The sequence below is a fragment of the Aspergillus wentii genome (genome assembly GCF_001890725.1).
Source record: "Aspergillus wentii DTO 134E9 unplaced genomic scaffold ASPWEscaffold_1, whole genome shotgun sequence".
Classification (NCBI taxonomy): Eukaryota; Fungi; Ascomycota; class Eurotiomycetes; order Eurotiales; family Aspergillaceae; genus Aspergillus; species Aspergillus wentii.
Window position 1 is genome coordinate 1555693 of NW_024467832.1, and position 16906 is coordinate 1572598.

General features: G+C 49.1%; 6 protein-coding genes across 6 annotated transcripts; 3 read left to right on the top strand and 3 right to left on the bottom strand.

Annotated features, from left to right (window-relative positions):
* Positions 1 to 14: 14 nt before the first annotated feature.
* ASPWEDRAFT_166658 (uncharacterized protein) lies at positions 15 to 2290 on the bottom strand (the record flags this gene model as incomplete). Its single annotated transcript, XM_040830034.1, has 8 exons — positions 15 to 403; positions 452 to 632; positions 677 to 855; positions 902 to 1175; positions 1221 to 1759; positions 1819 to 2033; positions 2079 to 2201; positions 2244 to 2290. The coding sequence occupies 8 exons, from the start codon at positions 2288 to 2290 to the stop codon at positions 15 to 17; spliced, it is 1947 nt and encodes a 648-aa protein (XP_040694267.1).
* A 577-nt stretch (positions 2291 to 2867) lies between these two features.
* ASPWEDRAFT_22756 (uncharacterized protein) lies at positions 2868 to 4285 on the top strand (the record flags this gene model as incomplete). Its single annotated transcript, XM_040832378.1, has 5 exons — positions 2868 to 3152; positions 3194 to 3692; positions 3747 to 3989; positions 4036 to 4125; positions 4176 to 4285. 5 exons carry the CDS (start codon positions 2868 to 2870, stop codon positions 4283 to 4285), a joined length of 1227 nt encoding a protein of 408 aa, XP_040694268.1.
* Positions 4286 to 4786: 501 nt separating this feature from the next.
* ASPWEDRAFT_47388 (F-box and WD domain protein) lies at positions 4787 to 7388 on the top strand (the record flags this gene model as incomplete). The annotated part of the gene is made up of 2 exons (XM_040836957.1): positions 4787 to 5000; positions 5080 to 7388. 2 exons carry the CDS (start codon positions 4787 to 4789, stop codon positions 7386 to 7388), a joined length of 2523 nt encoding a protein of 840 aa, XP_040694269.1.
* Positions 7389 to 7799: 411 nt separating this feature from the next.
* On the bottom strand, positions 7800 to 10144 carry ASPWEDRAFT_221510 (uncharacterized protein). Its single transcript, XM_040832308.1, has 2 exons — positions 8590 to 10144; positions 7800 to 8538 (listed from the first exon to the last, which is right to left on the bottom strand). Exons 1-2 carry the CDS (start codon positions 9909 to 9911, stop codon positions 8211 to 8213), a joined length of 1650 nt encoding a protein of 549 aa, XP_040694270.1. The 5' UTR covers positions 9912 to 10144; the 3' UTR covers positions 7800 to 8210.
* A 234-nt stretch (positions 10145 to 10378) lies between these two features.
* Positions 10379 to 13609, bottom strand: ASPWEDRAFT_47389 (involucrin repeat protein; the record flags this gene model as incomplete). The annotated part of the gene is made up of 3 exons (XM_040836958.1): positions 10379 to 10489; positions 10552 to 13380; positions 13445 to 13609. The coding sequence occupies 3 exons, from the start codon at positions 13607 to 13609 to the stop codon at positions 10379 to 10381; spliced, it is 3105 nt and encodes a 1034-aa protein (XP_040694271.1).
* A 1287-nt stretch (positions 13610 to 14896) lies between these two features.
* ASPWEDRAFT_101795 (putative cell surface receptor/MFS transporter (FLVCR)) lies at positions 14897 to 16526 on the top strand (the record flags this gene model as incomplete). Its single annotated transcript, XM_040827415.1, has 4 exons — positions 14897 to 15022; positions 15085 to 15197; positions 15262 to 15610; positions 15666 to 16526. 4 exons carry the CDS (start codon positions 14897 to 14899, stop codon positions 16524 to 16526), a joined length of 1449 nt encoding a protein of 482 aa, XP_040694272.1.
* Between the last annotated feature and the right edge of the window lie 380 nt (positions 16527 to 16906).

The following is a 16906-nucleotide window of genomic DNA, read 5'->3' on the forward strand; positions in this document are numbered from 1 at the left end:
ATAGATTGAGTCTACTACCAAATGCTATTTTCTGTTATGGCATGCGCGATCCAATCTACATCCCCAGTGTCAATCGATTCTGCTACAGCAAGAATCTCCGCCGTCGATAACCCTTCTGGAGCAAAAGTATTACTATTACATATCGGAGTCGACATTGACAGGGCCATTGCTCGTTTCTCAAGGTCTGGAGAGAGTTGGATGAGCATTTCATTCAACTGTTCGAGTTCGGACCTGCCGAATTCTGCAATGAGATTGCCTCGGGAGATCATCTCATCGAGAAGCATATAGGTCTTGTATAGCCATGGCGTCCAGTCATCGAGGAGATTAGGGTCAATTACGGGAGCGACAAGAAGGATGACAGCGGAGACAAAGGTGGAGTCGAGATCAAAGGGGAGAAAGCTATCTTGATGATGTTAGGTGATATTCGGGATAATTGGTGATAAGAGCATACCTAGAAGACTTTGTTCTTGTAGACTGGAGAGAATGTTGAGCATTTGCTGTGCGGATTCGATACATACCTGCAACAGCTTGCGTACGTTGGACGAGGAATGGAGCGACTCGAGGTCGGCAGGAGACTGGAATCGGATTTTCAAAAAGCAGAATAACAAGGGTCTGGTTGCCAGAACCATGCACTGGGATTGTCAGGTATGAAGCTGAAAATGAGAACAGAACATACCTGATGGTAGAGAAGATGCAGATGAGCCGACAGTCGAGAAACACCGCTGATGGAAGATTCATCCAAACGGAGGTCAAAAGAATTCTGCAATTCATCTGCTAGGTCGGCGGTGCTAGACAAGGCGGCTTTGGTTCGAAGAAGAAATTTGCGGTTCAGTCGTCCATCAGGTCCGTATACAGCTGTTAAATTAGTAGATGTCAATATGAAGACGAAGGTGACCCTTACTGCTGTTGACCTCTGCAATGATCTGACATAGTTTGATTTGCATGCTGAGAGCTGCTACCTTTTGAGGCGATCCAGTAAATAAAGGCAGCTGGTAATGAAGCTGGTCGTCATGAATTGATTGAGGCAGTCCCATCAACGAAGTCATCTGTCGATCAAGGATATAGGTGGTCCACCAGATCTTACGACATCGTTGGACCAGTGCTTCTCCAAGCGGCTCAACGGGCATATTGGTGTGCATCCCTTGTGCAAGGGCAATTCGCACTGCTTGGCCAATCTATTTTGTTAGATTATACATCAATATCGAGGGACAATGACTCACAAAGTTGTGGGCGGTGCTGCGACAGTCCAGAGACTGGAGGTACAAAGCGATACAGCAGAGGATCTCACAAGCTATGACAGGCTCTCTGGACAACTGTGTCGAATCTGGCAGCAACTGCAGTGCTTTGGTGAAGAATTCACAGCCTGGTGGACGACGACCTTGATTCTTCTGCACGACAAAGGCTTTTCCAAAAGCTAGAATGAGCAGGTAATGGATATACCAGAGATTTGAGGTTGTCATCTGCTGTGGGTCCTCATAAAAGGCGTAGAGATTTCCCATAAAGGATGGTTCGTCAAAGAGATGGAATAGCTGACCGGCATGGAACTTGACGGCATTGATCAGGTAGATGGAAAAGTCAAGCGTTGGGGCCATGGGGAGTTGAGGCGATACAGCCGTCCTCGATCCATCCCAGCCCAAGTCATAAGCAGCTCCGTCGAAGAGCAGTCGCCCTGTCGGGAGAGGAGCATGGTGTATGTGTTCGTGGGTCAAGCTAAGGACTCGGCGAGCAAAAGACCAGTTGGACGAAGTGCCTAGATAGACTGGGGAGTGTCAGCCGGGTCTAGGGTCTAGGGTATTAACGGGGGGCTGGAGAACGCACAGGTCCTCCCACAGCCAGCAGTCATAAAGGTCGACGGTCCGGTCGATAACGGATTCGTCAAGGCGGAGTTGTAGGATGATTCGCCATGATCCTCGTCTGGAAAGCTAGCGATGGCTTCTTCTGGTCTCGGGTCTGGCTCGTAGCTCTGCGGGCTGAAAGGCTCTTCATCGCCCCGTTCTAGCAGGGCAATTTTCCTCTGTAGATCATCGATGAACCTATCAGGTCAGCACGATGCAGCAGCGTATTCTATATTAACATACCCGCGAGTGACAAGGATTTTCTGGTCGCGATCATCAAAAGTGCAGGTGAGTTTCCGCTTGTTGCACGTGTCGCAGGGCTGCGAGCCCGAGCACTTGATTTTCTGCCTTCGACATCGATGGCAGCTAATCTGTTAGTCGAGATCATCAAAGCAGATGAAGACATACGCATTGGAGGAGCGTTTTTTAACGCGAGGATCTCTTCGTGAATCCATATTGTTACTGGGAAAGAATTGGATATTGAAGTTATCTCCAACTTTTGTACAAAATGCGGGGTAGATAAGAGTGGGTCCTATACAGATGACAGCGATAGTATTCTACATATTATTCATAGTCTGGGTGTTATCAGATATTGGATATTAGGTGAAGATGTCTTTATCAGTGCCGATATACATCCTGATGGTGATTCAACAGTTGTAGACATCCTCTTATACGCAAATAGCACCACGACAGCTACACAACAATGTAATGTGTCAAGCCAATATAGGATATAGGACCACGGGTTCGTTCCCGACCAGATACGAACACACCGGCTGTCGTACCGATCGGACGCTGTCGATCTTGGATAGAGTCATCTTTTCTGTTTTAAATACTCAGCATCGTCAATATCCAAAGTCCATCGTAAATCGCTTCTTTCTAGCTCTTATAATCGATGAATTCCCCGCAGCGGGCCAGACATCCGACAATTCGGATGAGAGGCCGAAGACAGTATACATAGAACATAAATAACACGATATTATTTGCTGTATTGCTGCATAAAATAAGAAGACATCAAACACGTATATCGATATCATGTCCGTCTTTTCATCTGCCCCTCGAATCCCTCCCGATGCCATCTTCGCCTTGACGGCCGAGTATGTGGCAGATTCATTCCCTCAAAAGGTGAATCTGGGCCAAGGTGCATATCGCGACAACCACGCTCAGCCATGGATTCTTCCTTCTGTCGAAAAGGCTCGTGAGATTGTCCATCAAGGCCTCCAACATGAATATCTCCCAATCCTGGGTCTGGCTTCGTTTCGTGAACGAGCTGCCGAATTAGCTCTAGGAAAAGAGGCGTATTCAAAGAAGCAGAAACAGGTGAGTCCATAAACATCATGGAAATTAAATTATCTCCAAAGAAAGACGCTCATTTACAGCTCGCAACCTGCCACTCCATCTCCGGCACAGGAGCCCTCCATCTCGCTGCTCGAATCCTCAGATCCTGCCTGTCTCCGTTGCCCAAAGTCTACATCCCCGAACCAACCTGGTCCAACCATAATCTGGTCTTCTCGACGCTGGGCTTTGAATGCCACACCTTCCAGTACTACGACTCCAAAACAAAATCCCTCGATATCGAGTCGTATCGTTCCATGCTCAACACCGTCGAGTCCGGGTCGATCATCATCCTCCACGCGTGTGCCCACAATCCGACCGGATTAGATCCTAGTCCTGAACAATGGATGGAGATTGGGAAAATAATGAAAGAGAGGGGGTTGTTTCCTGTCTTCGATTCGGCATATTTGGGCTTCAACTCTGGCGATGTCGACAAGGATGCGTTTGCGATTCGATACTTTATCGATGAGCTAGAGATGGAGGCGGCGGTTTGTCTGTCGTTTGCGAAGAACATGGGCTTATACGGTATTTATTTTCCTCCTTCTCCTTTTCTTGCCTGTTGACTGACTGAGTCTTCAGGCGAACGAGTTGGCTGTCTGGTCCTGGCTACGTCGACTGAAGAAGTGGCCCTCAACAGCCAGTCTCTTCTGGAATCTCATCAACGATCTGAGATATCCAATCCTCCTGCTTATGGAGCCAAGATTGCATCGGCTATCCTGAGTGATGATGGGCTGCGGAATATGTGGTTTGAGGATCTCAGGACGATGAGTGGACGTATCCAGTCGATGAGGGAAACGTTATATCAAGGATTGATTCGCAACTGTACGTCTCGTAAATACTCGTCTTGGTTTCTCTGCTGACAGATTAGCGGCTCCTGGAAATTGGGATCATCTTCTCAGACAGTCTGGAATGTTTGGGTTTCTTGGATTATCTCCAGCCGTGGTGAAGGAGTTGAAAGGTCAGTATTCCTCGACCTATACAGCGTGTATGCTGAACTGACATTCCTAGACAAATATCACATTTACATGGCAGCAAATTCGAGGATATCGATTGCAGGATTAAACCCAGACAATGTCGAATATGTCGCAGAATCGATGGCACGAGTGTTGAAGGAGTGATTGTATTTATCTGGATAGAATATTCAACACTACACTATACAGAGTACCCCGTAGACTCCTGAGACTTAATAGCCAAATAAATTAATTAATATTCTCCATAATTCTCCCAGATATCATCTCTGACTCATTCTTAAACAGCACTTCAGCATCCATTGTTGTCGTCCAACTGACGAGTCATCTTGCACCACAACACAGAATCATACCCAATTCTTCCCTTTCGTCTTCCATCTTCTTCTCCCTCCTTTTTCCCCATCCTCTCCTTTCTCTCTCCCCCCATTCTCTCCTTTTATTCTTCCCTTTTCTTTCTTTCTGTATCCTTCTCTTTGTTGCCCCTCTCTCTGCTGCCTCCGCCCGACGATAACTAAGCCTCGCTCCATCACAACATTGCCATCGTCATCTCCCAACTTCCCCCCTCTTTGCCACGTTCTGTACTGGCAGCTGACGCCATAATCGAATCAACCAACAATCACTTCACATCGCTGGCCGCAGGCAATAGCATCCATGGACAGAGTGCCCGCTTCAGCTGGCATCTCTCGTCTCCTGCATCCGCAGGCCTCCGATTTCACCGCCCCATCCTTGTCGACCTCCTTCAAACTCGACGAGGGCTATTCCGACGACACCAAAAGCCAGGCCGACAATGATCTGAATGTCCCCTCGGACGATGTGATGTCTCTCCCCGACTGGGTTCTCACCCACAGTGAAGCGGAAAGAGCGGGTCTGTTGGCGTCCCCGCCCGTGTTGTTTTGTTTTGTTTTGTTTATGTTTCGCTGACTTCTATCCATCGGTTCCTATAGAACTTGCCTACCGTTTGCTCAAATCCCTCCGTACTTCGACTGTCGCCTCGGTCGTTGAACGACTGGATCCCCTATTGCACATGGACCCCGTCGTTAAACTTCCGCCTGAAATCACCTCCGAGATCTTTTCCTACCTCGATCCGCAGACTCTCCTTACAGCTTCCTTGGCCTCCCGTTCATGGCGAAGCCGCATCTTCGACTCCCGTCTCTGGAGAGGGCTCTACAATGAGGAAGGATGGCGTGTGGATATTGACGCAATCCGCAATTTTGAACAGGAGTACTCCGAATCTGTGTCCGCTTCAGTTCGCAAGGCCCGCACACGACATGCCGACTCGGATCTCGGGGAACCCAAGCTGAAGAAGCGCATGCCGTCAAGCTGGACAGGGAGTAATGGAAGCAGCACTCCCGCGACCGGGCGCACGGGTGAGCAGAATGGGCCAGTGGAAGATCATGAAGGCGACCAGCAGATGGGCGATGCCTTGATTGATCAGTACGCGTCGTCTTCTGCGCCCGTCGGAAAAAGTCAAGACGAGTTCACCCTGTCCAAATCTATCGCACAGCTTCCCCTGGCCATCCAACCCCCGCTGAAATCATCCATCTTGGTCAGAAACCCGAATGGCACCGTCAAGATCAACTGGCTTCATCTCTACAAGCTGCGTCGACGACTCGAGGAAAATTGGGTCAGAGGTCGATACACCAATTTCCAGCTCCCACACCCATCTCACCCAGAAGAGGCCCACCTGGAGTGCGTCTACGCGATTCAGTTTGAAGGAAAATGGCTTGTTAGCGGCAGTCGAGATCGCACGGTTCGAGTATGGAATCTGGAGACAAAACGGTTATGGCACCGTCCTCTTATTGGTCACTTGAAATCAGTCTTGTGCCTTCAGTTTGACTCAAGACCATCTGAGGATGTCATTATTTCCGGGAGTAGTGACAAGAATGTTATTATATGGCGGTTTTCTACTGGCGAGAAAATCCATCAAATCAGCAACGCCCACGACGATTCGGTCTTGAACCTCAGATTCGACGAGCGCTACCTTGTTACATGCTCTAAGGATAAACTTATCAAGATATGGAACCGTCGCGCCCTCACGCCACTTGACGAGGACTATCCTAAAGTATCCCCCAGGCCTGGAGTTAGGTACCCATCGTACATTATCGATACTACCGAAATGCCATCCCCAGTTGTGGAGGCGGAGTTGGCCAACGGTCACATTCGGAGCTTGGAACCCCATTCGCTTTTGATGACATTGGAAGGCCATGGGGCTGCAGTCAATGCCATTCAATTGAACGGCAACGAGATCGTTTCTGCATCTGGAGACCGACTTATCAAGATCTGGAATATCCAGAAGGGTGGCTGCACCAAGACCCTCATGGGCCATGAGAAGGGAATTGCATGTGTTCAGTTCGATAATCGCCGCATTATTAGCGGGAGCAACGACGATACAGTTCGCATATTCGACTCTACTACTGGAGCACAAGTGGCTTGTTTGCACGGACATGCGAACTTGGTCCGCACTGTGCAAGCCGGATTTGGTGACCCTCCAGGAGCTGAGGAGGCGATGAGGCTGGAAGCATTGGCTGTAGACAACCGATTCTTGCAAGCCCATGAGGCTAACGCGGAGGGCGTCGGGCTCGGCCCGTCTGCCCTCAGACGGGCGGGATACACTCAAGATACAACTGGATCCAGAGATCCCAGGGATGTCGGTGCTATCGGTGCTGCGCTCCCACCTGGCGGAGGAGGGAGCAGATGGGGCAGAATTGTTTCTGGCTCTTATGATGAGTGTATCCTCATCTGGAGCAAGGACCGTCAAGGCAAATGGGTCACTAGCCAGAAACTCCGACAAGTAGAAGCCGCAGCTGCAGCATCCACTTCACAGGCCCAGTCCCCTCGTACAGCAAGAACCACCATGACTCGTTTGGCTCCGGGACAAGGAGGCCCTGCGCCAAACAACAACGCCATTCCACAACAGGGATCGGCAAATCCACCTATAACGAACGGCCAGCAAGGGGCAGCTCCGGCCCAGGGCATTCCCAATTTGCCCCTTCCGCCTGGGCCGGCGTCTAATCGACCTCTTGTCCAACCCGTTCCAGCTCATCACCACCACCACGTGCATCATCCTCACCCGCTTCCACACCCTCACTTGAACCGAGCCCAACCTCCCCAGCCAACATCAAGGGTTTTCAAACTTCAATTCGATGCACGAAAGATCATCTGCGCCAGCCAAGATCCCAGGATCGTTGGATGGGATTTCGTCGGCAATGACGAAGAGCTCGAGGAAGCCTGTCAATTTTTTCAAGGGCTATGATTTGACTTGCAATAAGCTCAAGCAAAGCATGGTATCCTCTATTGTTCATTCCTTTCTACCATTTTCTTTTTCGCTTCCTATATTCTCATGAACGCAATGATGTTCTTTAACGCAAGTTGCAACTAACGGATTGCATGGATTGCATACAGCAACTTGATTCGAGCCTTACTATTATCTTACTTTGTCTTACTCTAATAATTTATTTACTACCTTAAACTCGCCAATTCCTTGGACTGGTTTTGCTCTTGGCCTTTCAGTTATGATATAACACGCATTCTTCGTTCGGAAAAAAGAACAAAAATGAAATTATATCGGCTTGAAACAGGTTAAAGCCGGGTGTTGGGGAGTTCTTTCATCCTCTTTTACCTTTTTGTACTGATTTGTTTGGGTATAATCTTATTATTCTTCTTTCTTCGGAGCATGCATGCTACTTCACTTCTCTGTTCTTGCATTGCATTATTTGAGGAACCAGGGCATGATTTTGAGCCAGTCAAGCGTTTCACAAAGCGCACCTACAATCTATTGGGAATTCTAAAACTAAGAACTGAATGTGTCTTGCTTAGAAAATCGTATTTCTTTACCAAGGTTAGATATGGCTAGGTGGATGATGGTATTGATAGTGAGAGTAGGAGAGAAGAGACTCGGTATAGGTAGTTGCCGTGTCAACACTCGTACGATTGAGCCCATAGTCATGTCATAGTGATACATTGTTTTTATGTCCCTTATCAATAGTACTTTCCAAATGGTATTAATATTTCTCATGGCAACGAGACGTCGAGACGAAACAGATCTGCAAACCGGGGTTGTCTTATCAGATCCAATCTATAGAAGCATCGGATCCACAACAAGATTGTTTTGAGAGATGAATCTACGCAAAGATTTCCATGGGTTCGAACGCTGTTGCCGGGGCTCTTGGTCTTGACCCGGTGAAGCCGCGTTGGAACTGACTCGACAAGCCTCTTGAGCGCCATTATCCACAATCCAGCTCCTTGCAGTAGTATAGCTATCGTTAGATAAATTTCGATCCATGGCAACCTCGTATTCGTCTCTTTCCCCGAAGCAACAGAAGTAGGAATTAACTGTTCTCCAACAATTCATCCATGGTCTTTTAGGCGGTTGGCCATCGTGTGGCTCTTCAGTATTAGCGTTTCTAGGCTGCGAATGAGCGGTTGAGGATGCCTGTGAATGCGATGTAGGTGACCTTGGATTATCTCCGGCCATGCCTACTCCCTGGGTATTGGCTCCATCGCCATTTGTCGGTTGCTCTGGCTGGATACCATGTGAGGGAGCACTAGGCAAGGCGACAACAACTGCAGCCGCTGAAGCCAAAGCTTGCGATCGCGAGGTCACAGCTGGCGTAAACCTTGAGGGTAGTCGTCCCGGAGAGTTCCGTAAATGAGGTTCAGACACGGTCTGCGTACGTGACCGTGATGGCTCAACTTGTGTTGAATATCTGTCCTTCGCATTATGTTCATTGAAATGACCGTTTTGGGTAATAGCGCTATCAGCCGTGAAGCTGTCACTTTGAGCAATAGGAAGAAGTCGCCGATGAAACGGATGGTGATCCAATTGCCTAGCCACATTCATTCCATGGCCACTTTGTCTATATGGGAAGCGCCCTTGGACAGCAGTGCCATCTTCTGCTCTTGCAACGGGCGGTGGTCTTCGCCTAGGCTGGGGAGTAGTGGACGGAGTGAAACCGAATACTCTCCGCAGTGTTTCTCCGTATGATGCAACTCTAAAGCTCGAAGCAAGGTTGCGTCCGCGCGGCCTTGCGACGGTAAGACTTTGTGACGCTTGCTGTGTCTGATCTCCCCGTGTAGACGAATGAACTAAAAACTGCGCAGAGTAACAGATAGCCTCACGAGAGCCAAAAGAAGGAAGTCCTGGAGGAGTAGGGGATCTTTCAGGTGGCGGATATTGAGGAAGAAAAGGATTCACAGGCGACACGAGGCTTCCTGGCCAATTTGGTCTTCTCGTATTGTCATCCGCATCGTTCAGACTAAGAGTTTTGCGGTGTTGTGGTCCATCAAAGCTATCGATTTTTGATTCTAAATCATTTGGTAGAGATAATCCTGTGTATTGTCTGTCTATCGTAGAAGGCGAGTGGTTGTCAGATAACATGTGTGCATGCCACCAGGGTGCTTTAGCCTTCCTCTCTGCAGTATATTCGATATCGTCAACAGCATGAGTCATAGATTCAGATGTTATAGGAATGAACATGGCCATGTTTGCTGCCATCCCACTGTCCAGGCCATCTTGAGTTATTTGATTGTTGGAACAAAGCTTTCGAGGAACATCATCGGCCGCAGAACTGGCTCGGACGGCGTTGTATATCGAACTCTCGTCACTCGGGTATGACTGGGTTGACTGGGAATGATGCTCTAGGGGCGGCGAGGACTCTGCGCATCTCGCATGCCGGGGGTTGGTTTCATGACCCATTGAAGGGTCCTGGTCTTGGCCCAAATCATCTAACTGGGCATTTGGCATGTCTATACATTGATGATGGTTTGCCGCAGCCATGCCGAAGGATAGAACAAGGGATTGGACCCTGAAAGAATGAACGACAGCTGTGTTGCAAGTGAGATGGGGATATCTGATAGTTTGGACTCCCCCGTGCAGCCATTGCACTTTCCCAACATACTAGTTGCATATGAACCGCACAAAAAAGGCAGGTGCAGAAAGATGAAGAAATCGAAGCACATTGCATGATCAGTAAAAAACATGAGAAAGAAATATAATACAGGGCCATCTAGTATTCTATGTGTACAGTTTGAGCCTCGACTCGTGAATAGGACGCCGAAAAGGGTTGAGAAGCAATAAGCCACCAAGAAAAAAGAACAATAATAGAATCAAACAGTCGTGAAATGGGTGATTAGCCGGCGATATGTACGGAGAACGAGGATATCAGGTGAAATGCAAGCCGAAAATGGGTGTGCGAAGAAAGAAAAAAACAGACAAAAGACAGATAAATCTAGGCGCTATCGTGATCATAAAGCCGTGACGCCCTGGTTGGACGTCCCATTAGGGGCGTTATTAGCCTGCTCTCTTTTCATGTTGCGGATCAAGTTTTCAAGTCGTCGGCGTTCCTCGTGTTCCGCCTGTGACCATGGGTTAGCATTGCATACAGTAGTGAACAGGGAACCAACGGTCGTTGACTCACCTTGAGAATCTTCATGTTTTCCATGCGGGTATCACGCATCATCTTCTTGAATTCGTTCTTCAGCACCATTGTGGACGTGGTCTCGGATGTTGTGCCATCACGGCCCATTGAGGTCGGGCTATGGAGTCCCATCCAGTTGATGCGTTCCTCATTGATCTGGGTCTCCAACTGTTCACAGCGGTCACGGAGCCCATCAATGATTACTTCAAATCCTTCACGTTCTTTCTCGAACTCAATGCTGGATTTTGTCATGGATTCATAGTCATCAATCGTTTCTCGGAGCTCCTTCTCCAGCGTCTGTGCGCGATGTTGCAGGTCATTGTTACCAGGCTTTCTGGCCTTGAGAGCTGCAAGCTCCTCTGCAAGCTCAATGTTCCTGGTGTTAAGAGCGTCGAGTTCTCTCTGGATGGCAGGGTTGGAAGCCACTGCGGCCCGTTGAGATCGGCTACCGTAAGCCCCATCGAGCTCTGCTCTGGCCATTGTGAGCTCTGTTGAAACTCTCACCACTTCTCCTTCGATCTCAGTCAATTCGGCCTGCAAGCGAGCAGCGTTCTCCTCGGCTTGGGCGCGTCCCTCGGTCGCCTCCTTGACTTGAGCCTCGACATCAATACGGAGCTGTTCCATGGCAGCTTCCAGCCGAGAAACTTCACCCTCGGAATGAGCCCGCACATCGGCAGCTTCTTTCACCCGAGTGTCAGATTCAATGCGGATTTGATTTATGGTTTCCTCGAGTTGCGAGATTTGCTGTTCTGTGCGTTCTTGGGTCTCGGTAACTTCCTCTGCTCTGGCATTGGCGTCACCATTCAGTTGATCAATGACACTCTGTAGGCGTGCAATTTCGCTATTTGCCTCAGCGCGGGCCGCAGCAACTTCATCGGAATGCTTGTCGGTACCCGAGCGAAGCTCTTCAATGTGGGATTGCAGGCGCTTGACCTCATTTTCTGCCCGCTCCCGTGCTTCGAGCACCTCCGCGTGTCCTTCCTTCTCGGCATGGAGTTGTTGGACTGCAGCCTCCAGACGTAGGACCTCCGCCTCTGCTCGCTCACGATGTTCGCGTGATCCAGCATGTCCATCAATCTCCGCCTGGAGTTGTTGCACGGTGGCTTCCAAACGAGTAACCTCTGCATCTGCCCGCGTACGAGCTTCGTGCACTTCAGCGTGTCCAGCCACCTCGGCTTGAAGTTGTGCCATGGCGGCCTCCAAGCGCGAAACTTCAGATTCTGCTCGCACTCGTGCTTCGTGTATTTCGGAATGGCCTTCCTTCTCAGTATGGAGTTGCTGGATCGCAGCCTCCAAGCGTAGAACCTCGGCCTCTGCTCGTTCCCGATGCTCGTGGGATTCAGCATGTCCATTAATCTCAAGCTGGAGTTTTTCCATGGCAGCACCCAAACGTGCAACTTCTGCCTCTGCCCGTGCACGAGATTCTTTCTCAGATGCCAAAGCCTCAGCATCATCGTCTTTGCCAATATTTCTAGTGGTCTCTGTGCTGGCTTCTTGTTGGTGATGAGCCAATTCCTGGCGCACTGCGTCCAGTTGCTCCATCACCAAAGATAACTCATCTCTAGAGCTCTGACCCTCGCGTTCGGAGAGTTCAAATTGCTTTCGGGCGTGGGCTAACTGTTCGACCAAATCGGCGATGTGGGCATCTCTTTCGGCATCAGACTTGGAATTGAGCTCTCGCTGTTGTTGGATTTGAGTAGTCAAAATACTCTTTTGCTCAAGCAACCCTTCAACACGACTTTGAAGACCATCAACACCAGCAGTGAGGTATGAGAGTTGTTCCTGCAGGCCGCTCTTAGACGAGTCAGGCGGGGGAGGAAGCGTGGGCCCGCGAGAGAGCCCAGACTGGCCCACAATATAATGCAGTCGAGCGTTGACCTCTCCAACATGTTGTGTGGTGCCTTCATCGGACTCGATCTCGCGAGAGGCACTCGTTGGATTTGCAATTGGATTCGAGCGTAGCATGCCCATACCATTTTCAATATATGCTAGATACGCCTCAACTGTTGCGGTAGGGTTGATTGGTCCTCCATTGGTAGATGGCTGAGGGATAGGCTCAAATTCATCGTCGGGGTTGGCCTGTAAGATCATATCACGCATGCGTTCACTCAAAGCTTCCAATTTCCTCTCGGTGTTCTGAATGGCCTCGACGCCAACAGCCATGGACCCCGAACCATTGTGGTGGTCCAATCCTCCCTTACCAAGTCCACCAAATTCGTCGAAATGGTCTGTCGTCTTGTATAAACTCCGATCGTCGAATTCATGCGTGTGGCCATTGCCATTTACGTTATCTTCATACTCCAAGCCATTGCTTTTCGGGTTTTTCTTCAAACCCTTGTGGGTCATCTGCAGGACACCAGCGGTGTGTTCCAATAATCTCCGCTGTATATTCTGTACCCTGCGCTCCAACTTCCAAAGCTCCAGGGAAAGGTCCTCGCATTTGCGAACGCTCACGGCCAGCTCCTCATCCGTCTTATCAGCGGTGCCGTTGTTTTTATTGTGTCCGAACAAACTCCTGCGGCTACTGCGGCGAGATTTGGGCGAGCCTGCACCGTCGAATTCTTCACTTGTCCGGGGGCTTTGAGGAGTATACAATCTGTTGAGCGACTTGGCGGCATCGCGGAGTTTCGTTTCCAACGCTAATTTCCGTCTAGTGGATTCCACGCGACCGGACAGAAATGTGTACTCTTTCTTCAGTTCCTCCACTTCCTCCAAAGAGAGAATCTCATAGTTCACACTGTCACCCATGGCGGTTTCGGTCAGGAGATACATGGTCACTGGGTCATTGGCGTTGAGCAAGGCCGAACTTCGTGGATGCGCAGCGTTTAGCTATAGGCAGAAGAACCAACAGTTAGTCGCATGCCATGTACAGCAGATTTAAGAGATTAAATACCGGGTTGTAACGCCCTTTCCCTCCATCTTGAGAGTCCAGATCATCGCGGTAGCCATTTATGAGTGCCTTGGCTGGAGGCGGCGGAGGAGCCCCAAAGGAGGCCTGAGAGAGGTATCTGGGATCCCCGTAGGAAGACTGGCTGGATCGAAGGTCGTTCATATTCATTTTGAAAGATCAAATCAAATAAAAAAGGAGATAACAAAAAAAGGAAATAAATGTAGCAATCAAGTCCCAAAAGATCACGATTGCAGGCGGGGAAGGATTTCAAGAACAGCCATCACCAATACATCATGAAGCATGCGTCGTCAAAAGCGATATCTAAAAAAGAAGAGAAAACAAGAAAGGAGAAGAGCAAGATCGAGAAAGCGTCGAAGCGTCCAACCGGGGAACGGGTAATAATTTGGATGGACAGAGACGGTGGATAACTAAAGACGACCGGCGGGGAGAAGGAAAAGGGAAGAAATCAGAAAAAGAAACGAGGCCAAACGATCTGCGGTTTAGAGGCTGCGTAAGAAGCGATGCGATTGGAATGCACCGGGATAAGACTCTACATTGATCTATCCAAAAGGATTCAAGAGCAGAAACGATGAGAGAAAAGCGATAGATGAGAAATGAGAGATGAGATCCATTGTTTCCCGTCTTTGTGCCTTGAAGGTATACACAAGGGCGGGTGAACAAGCGACTCTCTCCCAACCACCGGGACGATCCAGTCCTGGTGGTTGGTGATGTTCTGGAAAAGGAAATGAGCGACTGGCAGAGAGGTTTTTATATATCTTGAGACCCGAATGTCTTCAGAATTAAATAGATGGGATATTATCATCACCACCCCTGGTTCCCCAGATGCTGCTGATGATGTACACAGCTGCCAAGGAACAGGTCTAAATGCCCCTGAAACACTGCATTCTCCACCTGGCGACTCCGTAGTGTTCTCATTTTTATTCTTCCGGAGTAGATTATTCTGACGGCAGCCGATGATGGTGGAGAGGATCACGGTGGGAAGATGGATCTATCCAGACTTCCAGAATGATCGGTCTGACGCCTTGCTTTGGATGGTGATAATTGTCGACGCATCTTCGATACGTCATAACAAGGGGATACAAATCCATCGCCTACATGACAATATGCAGATGGAATAGGCACGGAATATTAGCATCAGATAGCAACCACTAGGAAATAACCCTGACTGATAGACAGGCCCAAATATTGAGACGGATTCATCCCAAAATTGATCGAAACCGGAGGGTTACAGCCAATACAACCAACCCCGCAGGTCTTGTCGTCGTACACATGGCGATAGCCTCGGGGATTGGATCACATGGAGCTGGCCAAAAAAATAAGATGTTGGGATGCTGTAACTACATGAAATACTGAAGATTCCTTATTTTATTTTATTTTTTCTTCTTCCTCTTCCTCGTCTTCTCCTCTTGTCTCTTCGTGGATCATGGTGTCGATATGAATCCAAAACACCAAGAGGAATCCCACGATGAGGTTCCCACAGCTGTTACTTACCGAGTCTACAAACGACGATTTTGGGGGCTGGCGCAGTTGGTTTTGTTGAATATCGTTGTCAGCTGGGATGTACGCAGATAACCTTGAATAACCTCATGTACCTTATACTATCTAGGTACTAATTTTGATAGTGGCTTACCTTTTCCTCTATATCCACCACTGCCGCCGAGTATTTCCAAGTGTCCGAAAGCAGTGTCAACTGGATGAGCACTGGCTATCTCTTTGCCTTTTGTGCCGCCAGCCCGTGAGTATCCTATACAGAACTTCTTGACTTTGATATCACACATACTAAACCTCATCTCATCCAGCTTCGTGATCGTGACCCTCAACAAAGGCGGTCCTAAACCCGCCGTCGTCACCACCTCTGCGCTCTTGTTAATCGGAAACTGGATCCGATATGCCGGAACAAGAGCGAACGGGGGGATCTTTGGCCTCGTCATGTTTGGACAAATCCTCACTGGTTTCGCGCAACCATTCTGTCTCAGTGCCCCGACAAGATATAGCGATCAGTGGTTTTCAGATCGCGGACGCATCAGTGCGACGGCAGTGACAACCTTGGCTAATCCTCTAGGTGCAGCGTTGGGCCAGTTGATTGACTCGGCGTGGGCAACGAAACCTAGTGAGGTTCCTAATATGGTCCTATACATATCGATCATTGTAAGTCACAATCCAGAAGGAGAGGGAGAAAGAGACAGACAGACTAACATCACAGGCAACCGTTGCTTCGATACCCTCATTTTTCCTCCCTGCGAAACCTCCAACACCCCCCAGTGCATCGTCAGTGACGACCAAAACGCCTCTGATACCCACCATCGCCCAATTACTCAAAACCCTCGAGTTCTGGCTCATCCTCATCCCCTTCTCCATCTACGTCGGTTTCTTCAACAGCGTCTCCTCCCTCCTAAACCAAATCCTCTCCCCCTACAACTTCTCCGAGACACAATCCGGCATCGCAGGTGGCATCCTCATCATAGTAGGCCTCATCAGCTCCGCCATCCTCTCCCCCATCACAGACCGCTTCAAGCACTACCTCGGAACCATCCGAGTCTTGGTCCCCATCATCACAATCTCCTACATTGCTCTCATCTTCGCCCCGTCCAGTCCAGCCGGTATCCCCCCGTCGTACGTAGTCTGTGGTCTGCTCGGTGCGTCCTCGTTCGCTCTCCTCCCCGTCGTTCTCGAGTTTCTTGTCGAAATCACCTACCCCTTTTCTCCAGAGATCGGGAGCACCATCTGCTGGACTGGCGGGCAGTTACTCGGTGCCGTGTTTATTCTCATTCAGGACGCCCTCAAGGCTGGCTCGGGGGCTTCTCCCCCGCAGAATATGAAAAATGCACTGATTTTCTCCGCGGTGGTTTCGGTCGTGGCAGCGCCGCTTCCGATCTGTATTGGACTGTTTGGACGAGATGTGAGACGGCGCCGGTTGGATGCTGATAGGGGCGTAGGATTAGAAGATGTTGTGGTTGGATCTGACGACGACAGCAGTACGGGGTTAAATCGTGGCCCTGCGGATCGTGGCTCTAGCACGGTTGACACAGGCGTTGGTTCTTCCTCTACTCCGAAGGGGTTATAAAAATTATTCTTTCCCTGGAGATCCCTAAAAATTGTTTAAGTGGCTTGTTATGGATATGACTTGGATTGATTCGGTCAATGCCATTTTGGGCTTTTGCATGATACCATTTTTGTTATCTTTGTGATGTTTGTTAGTATTATATATATCATTTGAACTGTTGTGTTGCCAGCAAACTTTATGATCAGACCAACACAACTTCAACTAGACTATAAAGTCGCTATCAGAGCAGACAGAATGAATCTAAGCAGGAAAGTGAATTCGTTCTAAACAAAACAAAGGAATTAAAAAGCACAGTTTCAAACAGGCACGGACCAGCTATCTGTACATACAAGGCGAAGGACGTAAATCTCCCTTCCTTGAACTCAACAGCCGACAATACA